This window comes from Lemur catta, chromosome 22 (assembly GCF_020740605.2).
Source record: "Lemur catta isolate mLemCat1 chromosome 22, mLemCat1.pri, whole genome shotgun sequence".
NCBI classification, from domain to species: Eukaryota; Metazoa; Chordata; class Mammalia; order Primates; family Lemuridae; genus Lemur; species Lemur catta.
Window position 1 is genome coordinate 16,447,869 of NC_059149.1, and position 26,722 is coordinate 16,474,590.

The 26,722-nt window shown below is 41.4% G+C and overlaps 1 protein-coding gene across 3 annotated transcripts in view; it reads left to right on the forward strand.

Moving 5' to 3' along the window:
• The first annotated feature begins 298 nt into the window (after window positions 1–298).
• Window positions 299–26,722, forward strand: part of TRMT9B (tRNA methyltransferase 9B (putative)) — a 36,596-nt gene continuing 10,172 nt past the window's right edge. The window contains exon 1 of one of the 3 annotated variants that reach the window (XM_045535404.1): window positions 299–426. Coding sequence is in view for 1 of the 3 variants with exons in the window: in XM_045535402.1 (XP_045391358.1) it covers window positions 21,467–21,525 (59 nt within the window). In the remaining 2 variants the exon portion in view is untranslated. Of the gene's footprint in view, window positions 427–1,000; window positions 1,079–21,357; window positions 21,526–26,722 lie in introns of those variants that run through there. The other 2 variants (XM_045535403.1, XM_045535402.1) reach the window with 2 other exon arrangements.

A 26,722-nucleotide genomic window follows, 5' to 3' on the forward strand; every position in this document is an offset into this window, starting at 1 on the left:
ATATACCCAACGGGGAAATTTCCGTTGAAGTGGGTGGGTGCAAGGATCAAAAGAGATAAGACGCGCTAAAGCGTCACGTTGTTGGTCGTGTTGCCACCCCAGGTACCGCGTTGCTGCGCTTCGGGCCGACCAGGTGTGCCCGCCTCGGCGTCCTCCCCTACGTAGGATCGGCCACGCCGGGAGGGACAGGCAAGAAGAGAGAGGTGACAGGAAGGGCACCCCAGCCCCAGGCCTGGAGGGCGCGGCAGAGCCTCCCTTCCCCGGCGCACTCGGGCGGGGCGTTCGAGGGGGCCAGGACGGGGAGGGGACACTCCCCGGCCCCGCTCCGCGCCCGCCGCCGCTCCGAGTGTGCCCGCCTTCCCCGCCCGCAGGCGCCCCGGGCCTGGGATCCCGGAGAGCAGGAGCTGGAGCGCCGCCTCCTGCAAGGTGAGCGCCGGCCGGGGACGCGGGGGTGGCGACGGGGGCCGGGGGCGATCGCCCAGCTGCGTCGCCGGAGCCGCCCGGAGCCCCGAGAGCGGCGCTTCCTGGGCAGGGCGCGCCCGGACAAGGGCTGGCGAAGCCCGGACTCCGGCGGCGCGGGAGGAGCGGCTTGCGGAAGGGCCACCGGCGAGCCGCGCGCGGGTGACCGCGGGGGCCGCGCTCCAACTTCTCTTCGGAAGCCCAGACGCGCGCCCGGGTGCGCGCTCCCCACGGCCACGCGCGTCCCCGCCATCCCGCCCCCCACCCCGCGCGCGCCCCCCGTCTATTTCTTCCTCCTCCTTTCATCCTCACTCCAAAATAGGTCAAGGCGTGGAAGTTACACCTGGTGCGGCCCCGGCTCTGATGCAAAGGCGGCTTTCCTCCAATCGCGACCCCGGGACAGTGTCGTAACTGCTCGGCTCGGCAGAGTTTCCCGCCCCCAGACCGTGCAGAAAGCGCCGGCGACCCGGGCGCTGACAATGGTCAGCCGAGGGGAGCGGCGAGAAGCCTCTTCTCCGCCCTAGATCTGCCGCCTCTCGGCCGCCTGCAGGGAGGACGGGGCGCGACAGGTCACCTCGAGCGTGCGGGGGGCGCCCGCGCCCGGGGTCCGACCGCCTGGGTGAGTTCCTGCTCGTCCTCTGCCATCCCGGTGGCCGAGGGTGACCTGTTTACCTTGCAAACTTGGACACGATCAAAACAGGCGAGCCTGCGTGCAGTGAGGGGCTGCGGGATGTGCTTCAGATGCGAGACCGGGGAAATCAGAACTCGGAGCTGACGGGGGCATGTTTAGCGTCTTAAAGGTGAAAATGCTTTTGTATTTCATGGAGTGCACGTGTATCCTGCCCGTTAGAAACGAGGGCTTGAGAACTGATTTTTAACTAGTAGGAGGTGGCGAACTGATAATGTGAAGCCAGAAAGTTTTCAAAGCTGATGATGAAAATACAGCTTAAGGAGGAATGCCAAAATAGGAAGGTGGGATTTATATAATATCCACTTGCTGTGTGTATATCTTTTTATGGTACCTGGGTTCTTTTTGATAAATAGACATGAGCATGCAGTGCTTTATGTAGAAAGAGGGTAAGGCTGTAAACATCTATGTTAGTTGGTATGCATGAATTTAAATGTGCGTTGAAAATTTCGAGTGTGTCAAGAGCTAGAATATCTATCTATATCGTTTTGAGATTCCAATTATTGGCAATACTACAAGTAACTTACTATTGGTGTTTAACCTATTGTTTCAGGAGCCAAAAGTACTATTATACATGTGACTCAAACGCAGATTGAAGCCTTTACCTTTCTGGCTAGTGAATGGTTAATTTCTTTTGAAGTTTAGGAGAGGGAGAGTTGTAGGTTTTCCTGTCCTTGATGCCTGGATCTAGGATGCAGTGTAAAGAACTTTCCAGCACTGGTCAGTGGTGCCGTAGAGTTGCTCCCAGGGCAGCATCCCTGAGAAGAATGAAAACCCCCTCTCTGATAGCGTTGATTACACAACACTTATTTAAAGCAGACCTTGACAAGTTGGAAAGTACCTTGTCACTGAAGAAACTGCTCCAAAGAATTGCTGCTTTATTAATGCGTTTGGTCAGATTTCAAAAAGGAACTCTCCATAGACTCTTTTCCTAATTCAAAAGAAATTCTATTTCTAGAAAGATTCAATTACTGTAATGATGTTCTCTGGAAATTTGTCCTTTTGTGTGCCTCTCTTAATATGGCTAAAGCTCCAAGGTAGTTCAAAGGTTTTAATAACATTTTACTTACCAGAGGGATATGGAATTGAAAATGCTTTGTCTGCATAGTTAACGCTGCCTTAAATTGGAAGGGCAGCGGGAGATTATTACTTCCCATGAATCTTAAATCTCCGTTATGTATATCTGTTAAAGCCAAATCTTACTTGGGATTAAGAGGGGTTTAAAGAAGAGGTAGAAACCAGATATTATAGTATTTCTGATAGGCGGATATGGGAATGCTTAACTGCATTTCACTTGCAAAGAATCTATATGCTCCTGTAAAGAACTAGTCTCCAAAATTTGAAACATGTTATGAAGAAGGTTCTATCATTGCATTGAAGAAGGCAGGGGCCAGACATGTTTGGCAATACACAGACTCGGAATGTTGAGAGAAAAATGCAACGAACTCCTTGTGTTTTCTGCATGTCAATGCTCTGATTTATATTTTTAAATAGAGATTAAGAGAAAGCTCTTATTGCAGTTTAGCCGCTGGTATAATGCATTGTTGATATTAGGCTGTCAGCACTTGTCTGTGCAATTCTATGTTTCCACTCATAGGTAAATTAAGAAGTATTCTGAAAAGAGTGGCATGAAAGTATTAAGATAACTGAGGATTTATTTAAGGACAGACTGAATATTGATGCTAAATGGTCAGTTAAATGTCCTACAGCTTTTGTGATTCTCTTCTCTTGATGGAATAATAGAGTGCATTTTCATAGAGCCCCTAGCTAATAAGTCTTCAAAGGGAGTTAACGTCATTTACTTTGGGTACTTCTCATCCAGAGAAATGTCTAACCATTCAAGGAAAGCATTTCCATAGTTGGAACTAGATCACCTGGAGTGAGTCCATCTCTGAGCCATTTCCCATCTGTGAAATGGGGCTAAAGATACTCCTCTGGGTGGTTGTGAGGAGCAAATGGGGTAATTGGTGTAAAATGCTGCGTAAACTATTGGCACTTTCTGAGCAGCCATAAAGAGGGGTTTATAACAAGAAGTAGAGATATGTCAACTTCAGATCATCTCCTGGGGGGTGCAGGGGGGTTGCTGCCTGATCGCATTCAGAACTGAGTATTTGGGTCGATGGGTCGTTTGTTCCCCCAACCTTGGCCACTTAGTACACTCCTATAGCATATAGAGTATGCTATACTCTTAGTAAGCAGTGTCCTTTGGGAGCTCGAGGGGGACACTGTTGCACTTGTATCTCCTCCATCCTAGACAGGCCTTTGCCTACCTAGGTTAAGGAAGTAACGTGTGGTTGTTATTGGAGATAATGATGAGATAGTAGGGAGAGGGAGGTGATGACCAGTTGAAATTCTAAAATGGATTTTAAACATTTAGTTAACTATTAATAGTTTCTGTTAATGCCTTTGGAAATAGGGCCTCATAAAATGATGATAATTCCTAGTTTTCCCATGGACAGTTAGCAAAGGTAGAGAACATCTGCCATGATTTAGAATTGGAGTATTCGGACTATGGGGATGAGGCAGCAATAGCACTCGTTCAGCTTTTGAGCAGTTTGGCATTCCCAAGGCACCAAAGGCACAACGCTAAGCCCTGGAGTTAATATTAATAGCGAGGAAAACAGACCCCACTCCTGTTCCCGCAGAATGCATGTCTGCTGGTAATAAACAGGTAAACCTATAAATAACACCCATGCTATGTGCTATGCAGGACAAGTATCAAGGACAGAAATGGCGAATTTTATCTGTGGAAGGAGGTCGGTCAGGGATGCTTGCTTAAGGAAGGGATATGAAGGAAGAGCATTTAAGGAAGAGGAACAGCACCTGCAGAGACTCTGTGCGCATGTCTCTGTGTGTGTGTGTGTGTGTGTGTGTGTGTGTGTGTGTGTGTGTGTGTGTGTGTTTTGCAGGAAGGACGATGGAGAGAACAGGTGTCTTTGAAGGAGGTGGCAGTGCTGCGTGAATGAGCAGTAGGCCCGGGCTGTGAGACACATTTTTTCTTTCTTTTATGTAAGGATGATAGTCTCAGTAGAATTTTTAATTGTTTTGTGTAAACATCTTATCTTAGGCTTTTTTTCAGACTATTGAATTGTAAAAAGATTATTTGCAATCTTTTTTTTAGTTGATCAGGAACTAAACCAATATTTATTATGATTGACTAGTGTGTAAACTCTTTGTATTGTTATTTGTCTGATTATAAAACCACTTGAATTAATTTTCTGTCTTAATTCTAACAGATTTTTGTTTAAAATACATAGTATGTATATTTCCAGCTATCATATACACACATGCACACAAACAAATCTATCATGTATCTATCATCTGTCAATCCATCTATTTCTCTCTCTCTCTGGTTTGAATCTATGTGTCTATTAAAGAGCTGTAGGGACCGATTCATTTTTTATGTTTCTCATGTGAAAAGGCTTCCTGAGTCTTTATTTGAGAACCAGTGAGCCCAGCTCTGTGAAGCTGTGGTATGGACTGCAGATTAGCAGCAGGAAGGAGCGTCACCCTTGGTGGATGGCTTGTTCAAGGTCTCTTGAGGGGTTTGATGTATGGTCCTCTTCACCCGTATTCATGGTTTTATTCTCTTTGTTTTTCCCTGTTCCCTTCCCTCTTCCCTTCTTCTCTAAGGGTCTCCTGTGAGACTAGGCTGGGCTATGCTTATTTCTCAGGTGTTGTCATTATGCCTTGGCCTTAACTCCAGACCCTAAAGGGTTGTTGGCCCTGATTTAGGTAGTCCTGAAGGTACAGCTTGCAACTTTCTTCTTGTTCTTAAATGTATAAGTGTGTATGTGAGAGGGGCACATTGTCCCTTCCCATGGTCCTTCTGAGGTATTACCTGCCACTTGGTGTACTGAATGGTCTCATCTCTCGCTTTCCTTTGTTGTATCAGTGAAGTTGCAGATAACGGAAACCACCCTAGCTACTTAAAGCACAAAGGGGTTTAATATGAGAATTAGATGCTCAGAAGAAGGTTGGAAGGGAAAGTTGCAACTTAAAGGAGAGGATAGGATCTAGCCTGAGCCTCGAGAGCTGAATCCCAGGCAGCATGGCTGGTCTGGCCCCCAGGGCTGCTATGGTCATTGCCATAGTCTGGAGGCTGGGGATCAGAGCCACCAGCAGAGCTGCTAACATTAAGGACACACTGTCTGGGCTGTGTTCCAGTGATCAGAGAAGCTGCTGCAAACTGCCTCTCCACCCCAGGAAGCTAGTGACTGGACGTTGCTATCAACAACAAAAACAAGCTAGCAAACATCTTCCTTAGATACCCTCCACCTTCCTTCTCATCCAGCTCATCTCCCTTTGGAACCTAAGCTGTGCCCAGAACTCTGTTTTCATCTTGTCAAAGTGAAACACTATACCTGTTAAACAATAACTCCGGATCCTTCCTTCCCACACTACCTGGCAGCCTTCAGTCTGTCTGTGGACATCTGACTGTTCTAGGAACCTAATAAGTGGAATAATAGCTGTTTTCATCCTTTGTGACTGGCTTATTTCACCTAGTATAATATCTTCTAAGATTCATCCATGTTGTACCCTGTATCAGAATTTCATTCCTTTTTAAGGCTGAATAATATTCCATTGCATGGATATACCACATTTGTTTATCCATTTATCTCTGATGGACACTGGGTTGTTTCCATCGTTTTCACTGTTGAGAATAAATGCTGCTATGAACACTGGTGTACAAAAATCTATTTCAGTACCTGCTTTCAGTTCTTTTGGTTATATGCCCACAATATTGATGTTTAAATTAAGAAATTAAAAATGGAGGGAAAAGAAAACATTCTTTTCCTCTATAGGATCTTTCTGATCAGTGATTGCTAGGGGGTTGGGTGTCGGGGGGAGAGATGAATAGGTGAAACACAAGGGATTTATAGGGCAGTAAATCTATTCTGTTTGATACCGTAATGGTGGATACGTGACATTATGCATTTGGCAAAACCCATAGAATTGTACAATACAAAGAGTGAATTCTAATATAGACTGTGGACATTGGTTAATGATAATATATCAATATTGTTTCATCTGCTGTAACCGGAGTACCACACCAATGCAAGATTTTAATTTAAAGATTTCATAAGATATTTAAAAAAAATTAATAAACATGTCACTTGGTGCTAGTATAGAAGATGTAGAAAATAAATGTTAACTTCAGGTGTCTTGGTGATGGCATGGCAAGTGGTAGGCTACAAAGCTCCAAGTCAATGAAAGCAACTCTGTCGCTCTAATCCCAGTGGAAACATCTAATCAGCTACACTACACCTTAAGAGCAGAAATCTCACCCAAGCTTTTAGCAGGTGAGGAGAACGCACTCAATCAGACTTCAGTGCAAACTATGTTCTTGCCATCTAGTTTCATACTGGTTAAAAACTTGGGTCAGAGTCCACAGAATCCATTGACAGGCCTGAAACCAGAGAAAGTGCTAGCCCTGAAGCTATAAGGCCAGCCCATCAACAAATATCTCCAACATTCTACCATTAATTTTTCCTTCTGCAGGCATTGGATTCTCCATGCTGGCTTCTCTCTGCAGGGAGCTCTTGAGGCTGTGCATTGAGTTGGCAGAAATGTACACCTAGCTCTTCTTGTTGTGCTAGCAAAGAATATTGTAGTTGCCACATAACCTTGGAAAAGTGGGCCCCATAATAAAACATTCCCATAAAAATGTATACAGACATACCCATATGTATGCATTATACAGAGAAACCTGCATGGAGAATGTTGAGCTAGATAGTTTTAAAGATTTTTTTCAGCCAAAGTAATTTATGATCTCTTGTCTGATAGTTTGCCTACTCTACTCGTTAAAATGTGGGCCTTTTGAAATGTATTGGCAGTATGTGTGTACAGAAGCTTTTTATTCTCATTAAGAGGATGTATTCTGGCACAAAATTGATGGTTTTGTGTGTACCATACCACTTTAGAATGAGAATGAATCTTTGAAAGGCAGAAGTTACTAGAAATCCTACCACTTGGTACAGCTAAAAGCAGATCAGCTTCACACCATAGCTCTGTGTTTGCGCTTCAGGCAAGGTACGCCTTGTCAACTCAGTTGTCAAGTTACGAACTTTTAACCACATAGTTTGGGGTTTTGAATTATTCCCAGTGCTCTGTGCATTATAAGGCATCCATTCAAGTAGCAAATTGAATAATTAAAAAATGGAGGAAAAACTATGTTATATTTTGACGAGGACATTTTTATTACAGGTAAATAGTAATCACTAAAACATGTATACGAGTTTTGAATACTTTGTGCAACAACTATTTTAGTTAAAGCTGCACCTGAGTAACTCCTGTTTTCTGTTTATTTAAACTAGACTGCAGTGTGGCATGGTGGATCTGTGATGCTTATAATCAGTACCCGTGGATGCTAGTCCTTGCTTCTAAAGACTAATTATATCGTTTCCATACGGGTTGATTCTCAAATATTCATAAATGACACCAATAGCATCAGCTTTGGTTTTGTATCCATTTGCCTATTTTTGATGCTGATTTTCTCATGCATGAACTTTGCAACGTCTCATTTTCTAACAAGTTAGGATGCCATAAAACAAAGATTTGATGATCAAAGTAGAATATTGGCCTTTCTAAGAAAACTCTAAAAGTCAAGTTATTATCGTCACATTATTTCCATTATTTTAAGACTATTTTGCAAACATATTGTATTTCATCTTTTTTAGGTATTATTGCACATTTCAACATCATTGGTATGGGTATGTCTTAGATTGGATGGCATATCCTCAACTATCTTAGCAACGAGTAAAATAATTGTGCATATTACAAAAGAGATGGTACCCTAGCTTGCATGAAATGTTGTATAGCCATTTACAAGAAATATTTCCATCTTGCCTCAGAACTTCTGGTTGAATGTTTTGTCTTATTTGTTTTGTAATTTTAAATTTAGAACCACAACTCTGTCCTGTTTGTTTTTTATTTTTAAAGCAGATTATGATAGAACCCCGGGAGGGTTAAAAAATAGTATTTGCAGTTTTAAATTCAAAATAATAGACCATATATCTTTGTACACAGACTTTTTATCTCTGAAGAAACAAACACAGTCATAAAATGGGGTATGAAACCGAAAAAATTAAACTTTCCGAAAACAGTCTGGTTTATTCTAGGCACAGGCTTAATAACTCCTGCCGCTAGGAGAAATACAATTTGCTGCCACAGGAAAGCTTAAAATTGTCAAACACATTCTTATAAAAGACAATGCAAGCTGCCTGCAAATGAGACCATTCTATCAACTGGCGTATTTCCTATTTCTGTGCAGCTTTCATAACTATGGCACTTACTCAGAACTGAAAGCCTCTATGTGTGATGTAAACATTCAAGTCATACCGCCGCATTGTTTCTTATAGGTATTAAGCAGATGTGGGTTGCCGCAGACAATGGGTCTGAGCCGTTGAGAGCTCAGTATAAAGGAAACGGAACTAGCACCGCAGTGAGCACAGGGCGCAGAAATGGTGGCAGGAAGAGCTCTAGTTAAAAAGTGGAAGGCTGGCAATGAGAGGGCCAGCACCCAAGGACTTGGCAGGACGTCGCAGGTGCAGCCAGTCCCCCCCAGCATCCAGATGCCAGCAAGGCAGCCTCCTGTGAGCCATCAGCACAGATGTCACCAAACTTGTCTATCCAAAGCTGACCCCTCTGGTGACCTGAAAATCTTAATACTCTCAATAGGATCCCAACAGACTTAGTTGTCTGATTTGTTTTTGTAATTCCAAAGGAGACTGAAAGCAGCAAAGTGGAAAGTAGAGGAGGGACTGAAGACGGGCACACTGAGAGTGAGAAGTGACAGCTGACAGCAAGGTAGGGCAGAGGAACAGTAAAGTACTCCAAACAAGGAACGGCTATGTGCCATTTAGTGTCGATGCACACTGTTTGTTAAGCCCTGGAGAGCATTGCTGCTCCATAACACTTTGTCATAATTAGCCTCAAGGTTACCAATAAAAATGTGTTATTTGTAGACTAGAAAGACATAAAAGTATGTGGTATATGTTAGTATAGGTAATGAAATTCTAGGTAGCGTGAAAATAATTTTTTTGACGGTACACAACAAATTGGATTGAGAAGCAGAAATGTTTTGTGAGTTTCATGTTTAAACACGGCATAACTCTAGGATCCTGGGTAAATCATTTCCTGAATTTGTTCTCTTTCTGAAATGATCATTCCAGCACATACACACAATGTGCTGAAATCTTAGATTAGTGCAGTTAAGTTGAATACTAGGGGGTTGAGCAAAAGCACAAGTAAAAAGTCATTGAAGGTGTTAGGAACAAATGTGTTCCATGATGGGACTAGACAGAATCACAGCTGGGACTTGACCTTGGGACCTTAGGTCTTGAATGCCCTGTTCTTAACTCCTACTCAACCCTATACCTGCCACACAAAGACCGAACTTCATGAGACCACAGTGAAGTGGTAGAGATAAATGACAGTGATGATTTGTTTACTCCAGAGATTGTTCATGTGATAAAGTTGACATTAAAAAGGATGACATTTTCCAATTAGCATGTGACCAACTCAGGCCTCTTCATTTAGATTGTTTTTAACTTTTCTCTACCAATCCACTATAACTCATCACATCCTTTTTAATTAAAGTGGCTCTTTGACAATGGCAAAGCCTCTTGAGTTTTCAGTTTTTCTATTTAAGTGAGTAGTCACTTCCAGAGTGGAATTATAATCACTAATCCACTTACAATACCAGAAGAGAATATATTAAATGTGTTTTCAGAACACCATCTTTATGCCACATAGGGATTAGTCAGTATGAAGGTGGTAACTGGGACTCAGCTTAACAAGTGGATTTTGAAGCACTGTCACCAATTAATTTTGCATTGTCATCGCACAGGCTGAAGGGTTTCATAATACACCTACTAAAAAAAAAAAAAACCAAAACCACCATATCCTAATTTATTTTTTAAATGAGATACTATTCAAGTCACAAAAGACATACTCCCAAGGGACCATGAAGACCTGCAGGAGTATGTGACTTCCGTGGCATGTGATCTGATGAGGATGAGGTTAGGAAGATGAATGAAGTGGTTTCTGTCCCTTTAATCCGGAAAGCCATGGGCTTTTTCTTTGGATGGAATTACTGCAAAAAATTTTTTCCTTTCATAAGCAAACATTATCCAGTGACAGACATCTTAGCAATTTCTAGTTTATTTGTCATAAAGAGCTACATAGCTTCTATCAAATTACCAAAATCTCTTGATGCTTTCTAATCTGAGGTCCAAATTTTTTAAGGAATGCATTGAGGTTAAGAGGAATCATAAGATGGTGATGTTTGATGCCCACGGGACTCCAGGTTCATTCTCCACTCTGGAAGGGACCGGTCCTCGGGGTGGGGAGGGTGGCAGGGGCAGCCCGAGCTGCTGAGGCCCAGGGGGCCCCTTCCTGAGTCACAAGAGTGCACACCCACCTCTCCCAGGAGGTTCTGTGCAGTCCTACAAGACCATTTATTACTAGGAGAGGCGAAGCGTGGTGGATGGACGATCACACTGTTCTGTCTACACTGGTCTGGCCTGACTAGCATTATGGAGTAGCGACAAATCTGGACTTCAGAAGTCGTCACATAAGCCAGCTTGTACTCACATATTTATATAAAACCAAAAGGCCCCTCCCTCTCTTAATGACACAGTTTCCGTCTTGGGCTCTGGGACAATGCTACCTTCTTTTGTGCTCATGTAGGCTTATAAATCCACCTTCCTATGTTTTTGTGTAGTTGAAATATAAATAAATACACACACACACACACAATCATCCCTTGGTATTTACAGGGAATTGGTTCCAGGTCCCATGCTCGCCCCTCCATACTAACACCCGAGGATGTTCAAGTCCCTGATATAAGACGGTTTAGTATTTGCATATAACCTACATATTAATACATCCTCCCCTATACTTTAACTCATCTCTAGATTACTTATAACACCAAATGCAAAGTAAATGCTGTGTAAATAGTTGTTATAGTATATTGTTTTTATATGTATTCTTTTTTATTGTTGTGGGTTTTTTTTTTTAATTTTATTTTTTCTGAATAGTTTTGATCTGCAGTTGGTTGAATCGGTTGATATAGAACCCAGGGATAGAGAGGGCTGACTATCTATCTATCTATCTATCTATCTATCTATCTATCTATCTATCTATATATAAAGAGAGAGAACTAATTGAGATCTTTTAGCTTTCTCCTGGTCGTAACTCCAATCAATAGTTAATTTTTTTCCAGGTGTGTGCAAACTCTATTCTACATCTGTGAACAAAATCACATGCAAAGATCCAAACAAAACAAATTTACTCAGTTCACTTGTAGAAATCTGCTATTATTGAACAGACCAGTGTGTTCTTTCACTGTCCTTGAACTTTTGTTCCTGGGATCTGTTTTTCATGTAAGCCTATTTTCCCTCTGTTCTCACTCTTTATTTCTAAGTAGCATCTGACAGACTTTTCTATTGTACTGTATTCTCCATCACGACGTAGCAGTACAGAGAGAACTTTTGTGGCAGGTGCATTACTCTTCGCCTTGTACCACGGCTGCAGTTCACTGTCACGGCTCAGTGCAGGGCCTCTTGGTGAATGTGCGCTCTGTTGTTCAGCTCTCTAACAGACACCTTCTGGGCTGTCTTACACATTGACGTGTCGGGGAAAGAGATGAGCTGCTGTCGCAATCTGGTCTTTTCTGAGCCTTGCAACAAATCCCAATGTGTTCCGTGGCTAAGGCAGCTGTCAATATTATGAATGCTATTCCAGAAATTAGGGTCTTAAAAATATCCTGCCAAGTTCTAAAAGTATTACTCCAGAGAATCCAAATTTTATTTGGGACTGGAAACAGGAATTGGCACCAAAGCTTTTGATGACACTTTTGACTTACTGTCAGTCACTTCATATCGTTCCAGCCTCTCAGTCTGTACAAAGTGACATGTTTGGGGACTGTGAAAAGAAGAAATTCAAGCCTGCATATCGGCTATCAATGCTTGAAAGTTCTGTTGTGCTTTTGGAATGTTAATGCACATTTCTATATGAGGGATCACAGTCTTAAGAAAGGAAGAGCACTTTAGAAATTATCCATATTTCTTATTTTTTGTATTTGTTGTTGATATAGCCGTACATATTTTGGGGGTACATACGCTATTCTGATAAATGTATACCGTGTGTCATGATTAAGTCAGGGTAATTAGGATTTTCATCACCTCACACATTATCTTTTCTTTGTATTGGGAAAATGACAGTTTTTCTCTTGTAGCTATTTTGAAACATACAATAAATTATTGTTTACTATAATTTCCATATTGTACTATTGAACACTGGTATTTCATTATTTCTAAGAAGAAATAACCGATACCTAGAGAAGCTAAGTGACTTGCCCAAGGTCACATTGCCAGGGAGTAACTGACCTGGGCTTGTGACTTTGGTACTCTTCTCCCTGTGTGGTGTTTTTTCATCATACCAAAGTGCTCTCAGTTCTACTTTTGAAATTTTATTTGTGAGATTTAATGTATTGGGTTGGTGTTTCACTTTTCAAATTGTGTTATTAGCTGAATTTAAAATGGACTTGTCATTACAGCATCTAGTTTAATATCTAGTGTGTAGTTGCCATTAAAAGTATTTTACCAACTGAACAAATACCTCATGGATAACTGCTCTAATGTATAATAAAAATATAAAGAAACCCCACTAACAAAAATTACTAAACAAGAAAATGGGAGGGGGGAAGCAGAAAATGGATATTGCTAAAAATTTCAGAAAAGGAGAGTTTTGCAAAGTTCAACAAAGTTATTTCCTCCTAGATATAGTTACATGTGGTTATAACTATTATGTATTATAAGCATATTTCCATAATGAAAATTTATTTTAATGTTGAAATATTTCCTATTTATTTATCCAGTGACTATGATTGGGTGCTGGCTATGGGCCAGGGTGTGTTCAAAGTGCTGGGTACGTATTAGTGAAGCAAAAAAATACCCTGATTTCATGGTGTTTAAAAGCTAGTTGGGAGAAAGAGGCAATTAATTAATACCGCAGGAGGATATTGAAATGGAACTCTTTCTTGTTTTCATTTTTTTTGCACAGAAGTGCAAAAATACAGTAGTATCAGTCAGGGTCTGGGAAGGGTAACCACACCAGTTATGTCAACAGAGAAAATTTAATATAAGGGATTGGTAAACAGATGTTAGAGGACTGGAAATGCAAAGAGGGAACAAATGAGGAAGGATGGCAAGAGAGACTGCAGGATCCAGCTGTCCCCCCACCCCACCCTGTGTTGGGGGAACAGAGAGGAGAATGGGCTTCTTAGAACCTAGACGCATGGAGGAGGGGCCCCCAGACCTAGGACCCAGACCTCTGAATGGGGGAGTCTGGAGAGCTGGTGCTGTATTTCCAGAGCTCAGTGAGTTGGGACACAGATCTCTTGGGAGGGGATTTGCTTGGCAGGTAAGGTGTCTTTCGTGGGTGTGCAAAAGGGCTGGTTCTGGGAGAGTAGAAAAAACTGGAAACTAACCGACTGCTCCTGGAAGCAAATGCTGCTGCCAGGGTGAAGAGCTGTTGCTGGGCAACTCTGGTGGGAACAGGAAGCAAACAGCAGAGCTGGTCCTTTCTCCCTCCTCTGCCCTTCCAGGCTCCCCGTGGTGTCCCCTGTCAGCAGAGCTGCTTGGCAAAGAAGCAGTGTTGTTTGGAGAGTCCCCACCCTCACCACACAAAGCAGCGTGTAGGAGGGAGAGTTTGCAGCGGGGAGATGATAACTTGAGAACAGGTACAGTCAGGTACGTTAGGTGGCAGTGACGCCCACGTTCTGAAACTAGCTGCTAGACTACCTAAGTAGGACTTGCAGAGGAAGTAACTGAGTTTTATTTTATTGTGGTAAGATATGCATAACATAAAATGTACCATTTTAACCATTTTGAAGGACATAGTTCAGTGGCATTAAGTACATTCACAGTGTCGTGCAGTTTGTTTTTCTCTTTCTTAAGCCCATTTGGATGCCTCACCGGCTTCTTGAGTTCCTCGTGCCCTTTATACTGTTCTCTGGTGAGAGCAGTGTTCACCCCCAAAGCCTCATCCTATCTGGACCCCTAATTCCTACAACCATAGGTGACTGGTTACGTTAGCTGTTTGCTGCTGTGTGCCATTGGCTGCCAGATGCCCACTCTGCAATGGAGTGATGCTTTTCAGAATCTTCGTATTTCTCTGAATGGAAAGGACCACAACAACTTCTGGCACTTTTTTTTTTCTATTTTAATTAGTCATGATTTGAACTGCAAGCAACAGAAATCAATTCTGGATATCTTAAGCAGAAAAGAAAATTTTCTAGAATCTGATGGGGACCGCACAGAATCAAGAGAAACGAGGCTGCAAAATGAGTATGGTCCGTGACAGGCTGAGAAAAGGAGGGCGAGGACCCCTTTTAGCAGGACTTATCTACCAGGACGCTGGGCTGCAGTCACTGCTGGGCACCATGACGGTTCCTTTGCCTTTGAATGACTTGCTTTGGAGTCACAGGCCAGGATGGGAGCTTCTTATTGAATCTAGGTCACATGACCAGACCATCTGTATTAGTTTCCTAGGGCTGCTATAATAAATTACCACGAACTGGATGGCCGAAAACAACAGAAATTATCTCACAGCTCTGGAAGCCAGATGTCCTAAATCAAGTTGTCAGCAGCGCTGTGTTCCCTTAGAAGGCTCCAGAGGAAAATCTGCCTTGTCTCTGCCAGCTCTTGGTGGCTCCAGATATTCTTTGACTGGTGGCAGAGTGACTCTAATCTCTGCTTCCATCTTCTACTCTTCCGTTGCAAGGACACTTGTCATTGGATGGAGGGCCCACTCAGAAAACCCAGGATGATCTCATCTTGAGATGCTTAATTCCATTTGTAAAACCCTTTTCCCAAATAAGGTCACATTCTCAGGTTCCATAGATTAAGATGTGGACATATTTTTTGGGGGGCGGGGCACTGTTCAACCCACTGTACCATCCTACTGGGGCACAGACAGTGGGAGAATCTCCCTGCTTCAATGTCTCTGGTGAGAGGCAAGGCCCTGCATCTCACCCTCACTGCACGCTATGTGGCTGTCCCCAGCAGAAAATGACATTGGATGTTAGACAGCCAAAATGAACCAAATGATGGCCACCACAGTGCTAGTGTGAAAGTGTCTCTACATAATACAGGGGAGGCACAAGACAGCACAGGGGATGAACCCTGTCTGGGGGACAGGAAAGGCTTCATAGGGAATATGACATAGCCTGACCTTCAAAGGTAGCTACATCTGCTAAGTGGTGTAGAGGAGAAAGGAATTCCAGGCAGAGAGGGAACAGATGAGCTAAAAGCGTGAAGATATCAAATGTGCCTTGCAATGTTCACAGAGTTGCAAGTCTGGGAGAGCAGAGCTTGTGCTGGAATATAAATCAACTAAATCACTAGCTAATTCCTTTTTTTTTCATCGCAGCAGCAAGTGTTTCTCCATGACAGAAGCCAGGAACTCATTTACATTCTGGCGCGAAGTCCTCCTGTCATTGTAACAGACAGTCCGTTGACTGGCTGCTTCAGATAGCTCTGGTGGAACTCAGGGTGTGAATTGGGGGTGGGACATTGGGAGGGAAGATGCTGGAGGATGGGCAAGGTCAGATTGTGGGGGGCTTTAGGTACCATGCTCAGGTATTTAGACTTTTTCTTTGGTGCTGAGAGTGAGAGACAGGAAAGGGATGCAGAGAATGACTCTCAAGACACAGCTGTGACAGCAGGGAGTCTGTAAGCGTAGGGACCTTTGTATTCATGTGTTTTCCAAAACTCAGTTCTTTATTCCAGTGTTGGTTCATGACAATGTTTTCATCAATCTCCAGTGACATGAGAAAATTAAAGATGGCTTGGTCCGGTTTAGTCAGTTTGTCAAAAATTCTATTCAATTTTAAAGGACTCTCCTTTAGTTTGATGTCATGGCCTCCCAACTTTCGTGGGGGTAAAATTGTCCATTCATCTATGCAATTGTGGCGATAGTAAAAATGGCTTTAAAATGTGAATATCTTATCTGTCTATCCATCTACCTATCTATCTGTGTCCTAGCCTTCAAATAAAAAGTCCGCTGGTCCCTCCGGTTCTCCAAATGTCCCTTTGAGATTTTTCTGGACTGTGAAACCCACAAGAGTGGGAATTCCTGGGCCAGGTGAGAGCCTAGCCCTAGACTGAGGCAGGGGGAGGAGGCTGGACAGGAACGAGACAGAGCTGGAAGCCACGTCATGAGATCACTGCAGTCCAGATTTTCTTACACTATGTATGTACACGGACTCTGCCTGACACTCAAATATAGAATCAGATTTTGTTTATTTTTTTACGACAGATTGAGCATTTCTGATCCAAAATTCTGAAATCCAAAATGCTCCAAACCGTGAAACTTTCTGAGTGCTGACATGATGCCACACGTGGAAAATTCCACACTTGACTTCCTGGGACGGGTAGTAGTCAAAACGCAGGCGCACGACACAGTTTATTCAATGTCCCCAGGGGAAAAAAAGGCCCTTCCATCCGCCTTCAGATGCGATATATTTTTTCCTTGCACACCCAGATTTCCCCATGCACGCATGCTCACGAAGCATAATAAAACAGCAGGTGTGCAGGCTAGACCTGCCAAGGGCAGCTTCCCCACTATGCCCCAGATCAGGCCAAGACCTAGAGCATTACTCACTGTGATTTCCTGCTTATTGTGTGCTCAGTGGTATAAAGATATTGTTGAAAATGTCCAAAAGACTTGCAGCTACCTCTATGAGTAACAGTAATAAGAAAAAGAAGGAGCATTTTTCTATTAATAGTAGTGATGAGGATGTCTTTAACACTGCAGAAAAAGTGCCCATAGACGGCACAGTGCAGACGTGTGGTGGGCTTATTGAAGGACTAGAGCAGTGTGCATTCATAACAAAACAAGAAATCAAAAGGAGATTTCTGAGACAAAAACCATTGTTAATGAGGCAGCCGACTCTGGAGGAGACATTTTAAAAAGCCATCCTGCAGATCCTCTCTTCAACCCTAGAGGACCCACTTCCGGGTTCCTCAGCTGCTTGTGATGTTTATGCTCACCTAAAAAAATACAGTGCACAGTGACCTTTTAATCAAAACACATCTTCACAGGCGGATTCTGAAAGGCAGCCACTGTTTGCTGGTGCTGTTGTTTAACAGCGATGTGGGTATTCCAGTGATGCTACTGTGCAGCTTAGTGACCGTAAAAAAACATTATTTTGTCGCTGTATTCATGGTATGTCATATTTTTACTGTGACATGCTTACATGTGGATAAGTGTAAGAAAATGATTGCTTATTGGTAGCCTATAAATTCAAAATCTGAATGATGGCGCTACCACACGACCACAGATTGTCCACATGGGTGGCTGAGATAGTGACACGTTTGCTTTCTGGTACACACACTTTGTTTCATGCACAAACTTTTTAAAACCACTATATGAAATCACCCTCAAGCTATGTGTATGAGGTATATATGAAACATAAATTAATTTCCTGTTCAGACTTAGGTCCTATCCCTGAGCTACCTCATTATGAATATGCAAATATCCCCAAATCCAAAATCTGAAACACTTCTGGTCCCAAGCATTTTGGGTAAGGGATACTCAACCTGCAGTAACCCCATGGGTGCCCGTTTTAGGATTAATTGTGTTATAAATATAGTTTATAAAATATACTAATGTGTAATTCATCCTCGTATTTCCCTCTCAATTCCATTCTTAGAAAATCGTTAGATGATTTATAGCTTTACAGTTGACTCTTATTTAAAAGCTCTTTCTTGAACAATCTTTTTTCAGTAAAATAACTGGGGAATTCTTTGTCTACTATCCTCCCTAAACCTTCTTTCTGAAGAAAAGATGGTAAGTAATAAATGTTGCACTTTTTCTCTGTTATTGCCGTTCATCCGTATTATCAGAACAATTCCTTCCAAGCTGCTCTTCCAAGGATCCTATTGCTTTTATGTCAACACAGACCGAGAGCTGGTTTTATCAAATTGATACCAGCAGCAAATGCCTGGGGGAAGTGGGTCCTATATTTTCATTTTTCTTAAACCTCCTGTTTGATTTTCTTCTTTGCTGACATTCTCCAATCTACAAAATCAAAATGAAGTGTAATATGGTTACAGTGAATATGGCCTTGTCATTGGCTGTGGAGGAACCATCTTTGGTAACGGATCTCATGATCAATATTGTGCTACAAGCTCCTTTCCTAATTTTTGCATTGTCATCTTGTAATCACCCTGCACACACTCACATTCCCCACCCAGATGTTACCACATTCCTTTCCTTTATTTGGATTTTAGAGCTAATATCCTACTCTTAATGAAGTCAATTTAGACCTGTAATCCTTGAGATTTTTCAAGAAAAACAAAGTATTCTTGGGGAATATTTGATCTCTTTCCCCCAAGATAAACTCCCCTCATATGGTTCATTTTCTTTCAACGTGTTTACTTGGGGGTAACTTTATAGTCCCTGGTGGGATTATAGAGTGGATCCTACACTCCCAGTGCTACATAATTTGTTGCTTTGAAGCTCTGAGTTTGTTCTGCTCATAGGATTTCAATTAAAAATGTCAGTTGCTCTTTTCCGTAGCATTTCCACTGTAATCTCTCTGGCATATTATTAAGGAGTTCTGTGTAGAATAGAGAATATTAATGAGTCTGTTTTACTTGCTTCATTATTTAAAGGGAATAATACTCAGAGTCAAAGTATTTCACCCCGAGCTAGAAAAACTAATATTGCTTGTTCTCTATGCTTTTCTAGCCATCAATCACATACTTGTTCCCTACTATTGTCATTCAGCTGTTGCTCTGTGTTACGCCTGTATTAATATTAGTGTGTAGCTTTTAGAGAGTAGGGACCACATTATCTTTTGTTGTTGTAGCTACCAAAGCAACTGCTGCCTAGTAGGTGCTTAGTCAACGTTTCTTGAATCAAATTTAATTATAGTAGAGCTCTATGGTGCATGGCTAGCTGTCCTCTAATACTAACATTTATGGGGGTTTAATGTTGGTCATTCTTCATGTTCTAACCTCATTCCTTTTCTTATTCTGCACAATCTCTTCTGATTTAATATTCTCTCTTGGCCCTGCTGGGCCATGTCCTGGGATAATGACAATTTTTAAATGATGTCTAATCCAGCCTGACTCCCTGAGCTTCATACCCATCTAACTTTGTTGTCCTTCAGATATCGCAGAAACAATATGGCCAAACCTCAAACCTACACCTCCTCTAATGGTGAACCACAGCCTTCTTTACCCAGGCAAGGCATGAGTTTGGGGATTCACATGTTCTCAGGATATATCCATCCCAAAAGTAAAGGTTCTACTACATTTTCATTTTATGCTTCTTTGTATGTTTCCTGTATTAAATTCTTGGCTCTTGAATGGGGTAGTGGGCTGTTTTATCTCTATCCCTAGAGCCTTACATATACCAGAGGTCCAATTAATATTTATTGAATGGATGAGTGTGTATTTTTAATTTAACATACAAAATCCCTTTTTTCAAAAAACTGACTTTGCCCCGGAGCTGTGGTTTGAGGTTCTGATCCTCTCTCTTCACAGGAAAATACACACAGCTCATTTGAGAAGGTTTGAAGTACAAACTTTTGCCCTGGAAGAGGGCTTCCCATTTATTCAAAGAGAAGAGGAGAAGAAATGTATTTCTTTCAGTACTAAATACGGCTGATCTAATAAAAGGATTCAATCAGAATTCAACCCTTTTTAGATAGATACTACCCTATCCTATCTTTGTCTGCAGATTCTTAGAGAAAATGATATGATTCATACATTTTAGGCAGAAGCAAATTTGGATTGTAATTTAGGAACATTAAGGGAAATCAGTTATATGTGTAGGTGTTTTGGGAGTGTGATTTAGATACAGAAAAGCCTTCTGCCCAAGTAGCTCATATATGTCTTCTACACTATCGACAATCATTCTTTTCATTGGCTACTCTTACTGACTGAGGCGTTGAAGACTTTGTCTTCAGTACCTTATCTGACAGGGTCTAACACATTGGGGCACTAATGCCTGAAGGAAAGGTGCACAGACAGCCCAGTCGGCTGGTGACAGTGACTGACCAGGGCAGGACCTGGGAGGACAAATCCAAGTGGAAAGGCTGGCCCTGGCAAGGGGACCGAGACAACAAACACCATCTCCTTTATAATTAAAGCAGGCTCTAAGACTGCATGAGGAAAGATGAGGTCCTTTGACTGGTAGTTCATTCAAAATCCTTCTTAAATGTGCTTCCTAAAAAGTCACCTTCTGTGGCTGTCAATGGCATACATGATATACCCACATATGACCAAGAGATGGCTGGGGTTTAAATGTAGATGCAAATTCTGAAGACCAAAGCAAACCCAGATCAGTGACTCTTAAATAGAGACCAAGACTGGAGTGTGTGTGGGGGGAAGCCATATGCACCTCACCCTGCCATTCTGAGAACCACTGGCTGTAATACGAGGTACAGTTTGTGGCAGGGTGGTGAGCACACAAAAGATACAGAGACTAGGGAAAATAGTTGCAAGCTGTGACTTAGATTAAGGTCCAGTCACCCCATTTACAAACAGGCAATTAGGGCCTGAAATATTACAGGATGTGCTTTTCCTATCATACCAGGCATCTCTCAGAATTTCATTCTATACCCCAGGATCTCTGTATTGCAAAGTGCTTTTTGGTATGCAAGGTGCATTATTTTATTTTATTTTTTAGCAACTAAGAGAATTTTGATGGGTTTCATGACAAATTCTATTACGGAAAAGAAAAAAATAAATGTGAACAATGAAGAATAACTGGGAGCACTTGTCAAAGTGACATGGCAGTAGCTGATAATATGAGCAAACACTGAGGAGTCCAATTGTACCGGAATGATTTGATACAATTTAGTAATATTGCCTTAAATAGTTAGTATACATTTAATTAAGCCCCTGGATTCAGAGTGGACTCTCAATGCTCGCAGTTTTCCCAGGAATAAGATGAAGTCAATCAATTTAATTTTGGGAGGAAGTACTGTATGTTTTACAGAAAGTTTAGGAATTGATTATTTATAAACCTCTCTTATAATCCTGGCACATTCCACATATTAACAGTTCTGTGGAATCCCTACCTCCCTGGGTAATTTATGCACAGGATGGTAGGTCAACCTGGGCGGTAGCTGGTTCAAGATTTTTATTATGTAAAATGACGTTTAGTATTTGTCTTTTTTCTAATAGGGGCTGTGTGTTCCCTTCAGAGACTCATACAAGTGTCTCATCATGAAAGGACCTAGATATTTGATTTCACTCCTCCAAGTTTTCATTTACATTATGCATTGAGAAAGTTATGAGAAACAACTGTCACTCTCTGGGGGTGGAGACTGCCATGATTCACAAAGACAAGAGGTAATTTTTCTGTAATCACAAGATGACTCAGGTTAGTAGCTTTCAGCTCTTACTGCGACTCAAATAATACGAGGTTTTTTTGGCAATGTGCATATTTGGTAAACCGAATTAGTCCCAATTCCTATAATTTTAAATTTCTGACAAGGTGACAGATAGTAAATTGGAGTTGTTTTTTTTTGTACTAGGTGGGAAAACATATTTGAAAATAGGTGTACAGGGTAAGTAAATATAGGAATATATTTAGTATTTTTAAGAAAGGAGGATGCTTTTCTGGGCCTTAAAAGTATTTTTAAATGATAGTTTTTATCATACAAAAGTTTGCAATATAATTCGTGCTTGAAAATAATATGTAGTACTCCATGGTATACATATACCACATTTTATTAATCCACTCATGTATTGATGGGCACTTGGGTAAATGGTGAACTAATATTTCTTGTATTAACCTGGATGGAACTGGAGACCATTCTTCTAAGTGAAGTATCACAAGAATGGAAAAACAAACACCACATGTACTCACCATTAAATTGGAACTAATCAGTCAACACTTATGTGCACATATGGAAATAACATTCATTGGAAATCAAACAGGTGGGAGGGGGAAGGAGGGGATGGATAAATTCACATCTAATGGGTACAATGCACACTATCTAGGGGATAGGCACACTTATAACTTTGACAAAAATGGTACAAATGGCACAAAAGCAATTTATGTAACCAAAATGTTTGTACTCCCATAATATTCCGAAATAAAAAAAAAAGCTGGGCGATAGGGAACACATTAGGACTAAATTTCCCACAATGTATTCCAAAGAATATTCCACTATATCTATGGTCCTAAACTCTGCTGTGCCCAATAAAATCACCTGGGAAGCTTTAAAATACTCTATTATCCAAAACCCATCCCCCACCCCAGACCACTAAATTGGATGACCCTAATGGGTGGCCCAGGCTGAGAGCCACAACATTAGATGCGTAGTAGACAGTCCTTGTGTTGGGTGGGAGGTTGGCAGGGGGGTGGTGGAGGGAGGTTGTTCCATAGTCAAATAAATTTTAAAAACATGCGTTTCACAATGGACGTAAAGATACTGAAAAATCCTAATGTAAGAGAACTTATTTAAAATACAGAATTTCCTAATCTCAAAAAAAAAAGAAAAGAAAAGAATATGTAGATATTAAGTTCAAAGTACCATGTATTAAAAAGTAAAAAAAAAGCTATGTATTTTGTAATTAGGTCTTTTTTATTAACATAATATAAGCAAAATCTTTTAACTGTTCTGACCAACTTGTGTCTTCACTTCAGAAATACAGTTTAAGTCTGTCTTTGCAATTTAAAACAGAATTTTATGCTATCCTTTTTTTTGATACTGTGTCGACATAGTATATAATAGGAAAACAATTTAAAATATTTATTTCTTTTAGTTATGTAAAAGTGACTATTGTATGCCTAGGATATTTCCATAAAATATACAGCTGCTAGGGCAGAAAATCATAAAACACAAAACAAAATTTGGAAAGCTTCGTCTTAGTTCTTTTTTCCTAAGAGAGCCTCCTGGCCTCACAGCAGGGTATTTACGATTTATGACCAAAGACTTGAGGGCCAGCTTGTCTGAAATAAAGTATTATTGTCTTACAGAGGGAGCTAAAGAAATAGCTCCTTGATTCATTGGTTGTACAATTAATTATTATTATTATTTTTGAGACAGAGTCTCACTCTGTTGCCTGGGCTAGAGTGAGTGCCGTGGCGTTAGCCTAGCTCACAGCAACCTCAAACTCCTGGACTCAAGCGATCCTCCTGCCTCAGCCTCCCAAGTAGCTGGGACTACAGGTGCGCGCCATGATGCCTGGCTGATTTTTCTATTTTTGTAGTAGAAATGGGCCTCACTCTTGCTCAAGCTGGTCTTGAACTCCTGACCTCAAGCAATCCTCCCGCCTTGGCCTCCCTAAGTGCTAGGATGACAGGGGTGAGCCACTGCACCTAGCCCTAAGTCGTAGTTTTTAAATCTTTGTCTACTTTCCCACTCCTCTTTTGCTTCCTTTGTGTTAATGTATATGACACACATGATAATCACCCAATGTCTATTCATTTCTCCTTTTCTTATCCTTTTCTCTTCCTCTAGTTCCTTCTATCTTGCTACCTTTTTATTTGCTTTTTATAAAAATTGTATTGGTACATATTGTTGGCTCCTTGGTTTTGTTTTTTGGGGAACGCTATTTCTTCTATTTATAGTAGTTATGTGTACTTCAGGAGATTAACTGTCCAAGTTTCAATTAGGCTCCAAATTGTTGTTACCTTGGGTTCTAAGGCTTATAAATATCGTAAAATTGTTCAGAGAGATTTGATTCTCTGATAAGCTCAGCAGGTTTTTCCAATAAATACCAGGTAGAGAGCCACGCAAACAACTGGCTAACCATTGCAGCTGATCAACATAGAAGTAATAAATTAGGAAATTCCAGTTTATGCAAACATTTCTAATAAGGTACTGGAGTAGGTGAGAATTGTCTTAATGAGGAACCCTAACAATAAAGCAGTAAGATAATTAGAGAGGGAAGGTAAGTTAGAATAGCAATCTCAAGCTGTTACAAACTGAGGATCATGTAGCATCCTTCTTGGATCCTTTACCTGTGGTCCCCAATGCCCAAGTCACAGCCCATTACTGGGCCGTGGCCTGTTAGGAAACAGCCTGGCATCACTGCCTGAGTTCCACACCACACCCATCCTATGACACCCCCAGCCCCCATCCCCAGTCCGTGGAAAAAATGTCTTCCATGAATCTAGTCCCTGGTGCCAAAAAGTTTGGGGACTGCTGCTTTACACAATTTCTGTTCCCATCTGTTTACTGAGATCAGTAATCCTCATATATCATTATAGTTGTCCTACTTGGAAGCTGTTGCTGGCATAATGCATCCTTATTTACACTTTGAGTTATTGGGTAAAGCTATTTATTCAACGTGTAATAAGCTCACAAATCTAAGATAGGCAAAATGAGTTTCCTTTCTGTACTCACACTGATGAGTTACTCCTCTGCTGCCTTAACTGAAATGGCATCTTTAACGAGAGCCAATGGACACTCTTCTTCACTGGTCACTTCATAATCTGGCATAGAGTTTCAAAATGTCATATTGGATAGCCCCAACTCAACAAATCAGTTTTCACAGTCAGCTATGTATTTTGTAGCATTTACACTTAACTGGGAAATACCAGAAAATGAAATAGATTCATATTGCTTACACACTTAAAAATAGCTCTATCTTCAAGGTTATGTGTTTATGGTAGAGGCCAGGTAATTTGAGGAAGAACTTAGAGAAAGGTCTCCAAGGGATGCTGTTCAGACCCTACAAATGCTGAGGTTGAAATTGGAGCCAGTTTTTAACTGCAAATTGGAAGGAACTGTCGGTTGCCACTTAACATTTGCAAGTGCAGTAAAATTTATTTGTTCTAGTGCTCTCTAAATTATATTGCCTGATTGATTCCTTGCGGGGCAAAAAGCTAAATAGACTTAAATCTACTGAGATTTTGATAAAAGGAAAGCACTTAGCATTTCAGTTTTTCCTCTTGTGTGGGCAGTTACAGCCAGCCATATGTTTACTTTCTAAATTCCAGTTGAGGGTGCAATATAAGCTGTTTCAGTTTGGGTGGAAGTTTTGTCAGACCTCACAAATTAGATTTTTACTCTGTTAGGAGTTCGCTAGGATTTTTTTTTTTTTTTTTTTTTTTTTTGCGGGGGCTGTGGCAGGTCCATAGTGATTAAGGACAACCTACTGCATTTTAAGAATAAATCCTAAACAGCTCTTCCTTGCAGTGGAAGGCATGATGGAATTAGAATATCATCATTTGGTGATAACTGTAGTAATAATTGTTTGAAGCAAAAATCATCAGGGATGCTAAAACTTGTGGGTGAGCACGCAAGAAACAGAATATTTCTTATAGTCTGAAAGTATCTCTCCAGAAGATATTTCTTAAATACAAAAGAGGAAGAAGTTACTTTATAGTGAAGTGACTTCGAAGACACCGTCCTACCCAGGGGCTTCCTACTTTCCAGGGTGGGGCTGAGGATGAGAGGACAGAGGCTGTCAGGGGACAGTATCTTCTCCCCAGTCACACTCCCATCTGTAAGATTGCAGGTATAGCGTCCCCGTTCCCTTCCCACACTCCCCACAGTGAAAACAATCACTCCTGCTAACCAAAGCCAGCGCTACCCTGTGTACTCAGAGTTAGATTCCATTCTTGTTATGTTTATTTATTTGCTCATTTGTTGAAGGTTTGCTGTGTCCTAAGTGCTGGGGATTCAGCATTAAATAAGACAAGTCCCTGTTTCCTAGGGTCTTACAGCCAATGAAAGCAACAAATATCTAAATACAAGAAGCCCAAAACAGCAAGGGCTCCCAGAAATTGCGCTGGTAACTTTCCCACCCCTTTCGTATTACCCTATGCTGCACGGAAGGTCAGGGAAGGCTTCCTGGAGGAGGTGATGCCTGTGCCAGGAATGACTATACAATAGCCAGGTAAAGCACAGCATCTGTTCAGGCCCCTGGATGAGAGGGACTGTGTCACCTCTGAGAAACCATGCTCATTGAATATTACAAGATCAGCTGACCCTGGGGAAAGATGGTAAGAAATGGCCCTTCACAGGTAAGGTGAGGCCAGATCAGAAAGCGCCTTTTGATCCCTCCTAAGCCAGTTGAACTTGATCGGACCCACTATGAAATGCCTTTGAAGAAGTGTAAGATAAGAAGCAACACAATCAGACTTATATTTAAAAAAAAAGTTAGGACATCACTGAAATTAGAAAAAGCATCAAAAGGCCAGAAAACCTGTTTGCAGGCTGGTGAAGTCATTCAAGCAAGAAAGAGAACCTTTACTGAAACAAAAGCAGTCGTGATATAGAGAAATGGTTGGAATCCAAAGACATTAAAAAGATAGAATTAATAGAGCTTTGGGACGGCGAGCCACCTGTTATAAAATTTTAAAATCTATTTAGCATCAGGTAGAACAATCTCAAACCCAAGTGAACCATTTGGTAAGAATTTTGGCTACGCTTCCAAAATTAAGAATTGATTTTGCACAGGTATTTACAATGATTAACTCATTCTCATACCTGAAATTCCCTGAAAATTAGCCAGTAAAAACCATGCATTTGCTAGTCTTTTGACAACTATGAGGTTACAGTGAAGGTTTTGTTTTTTGCAGCTTGCA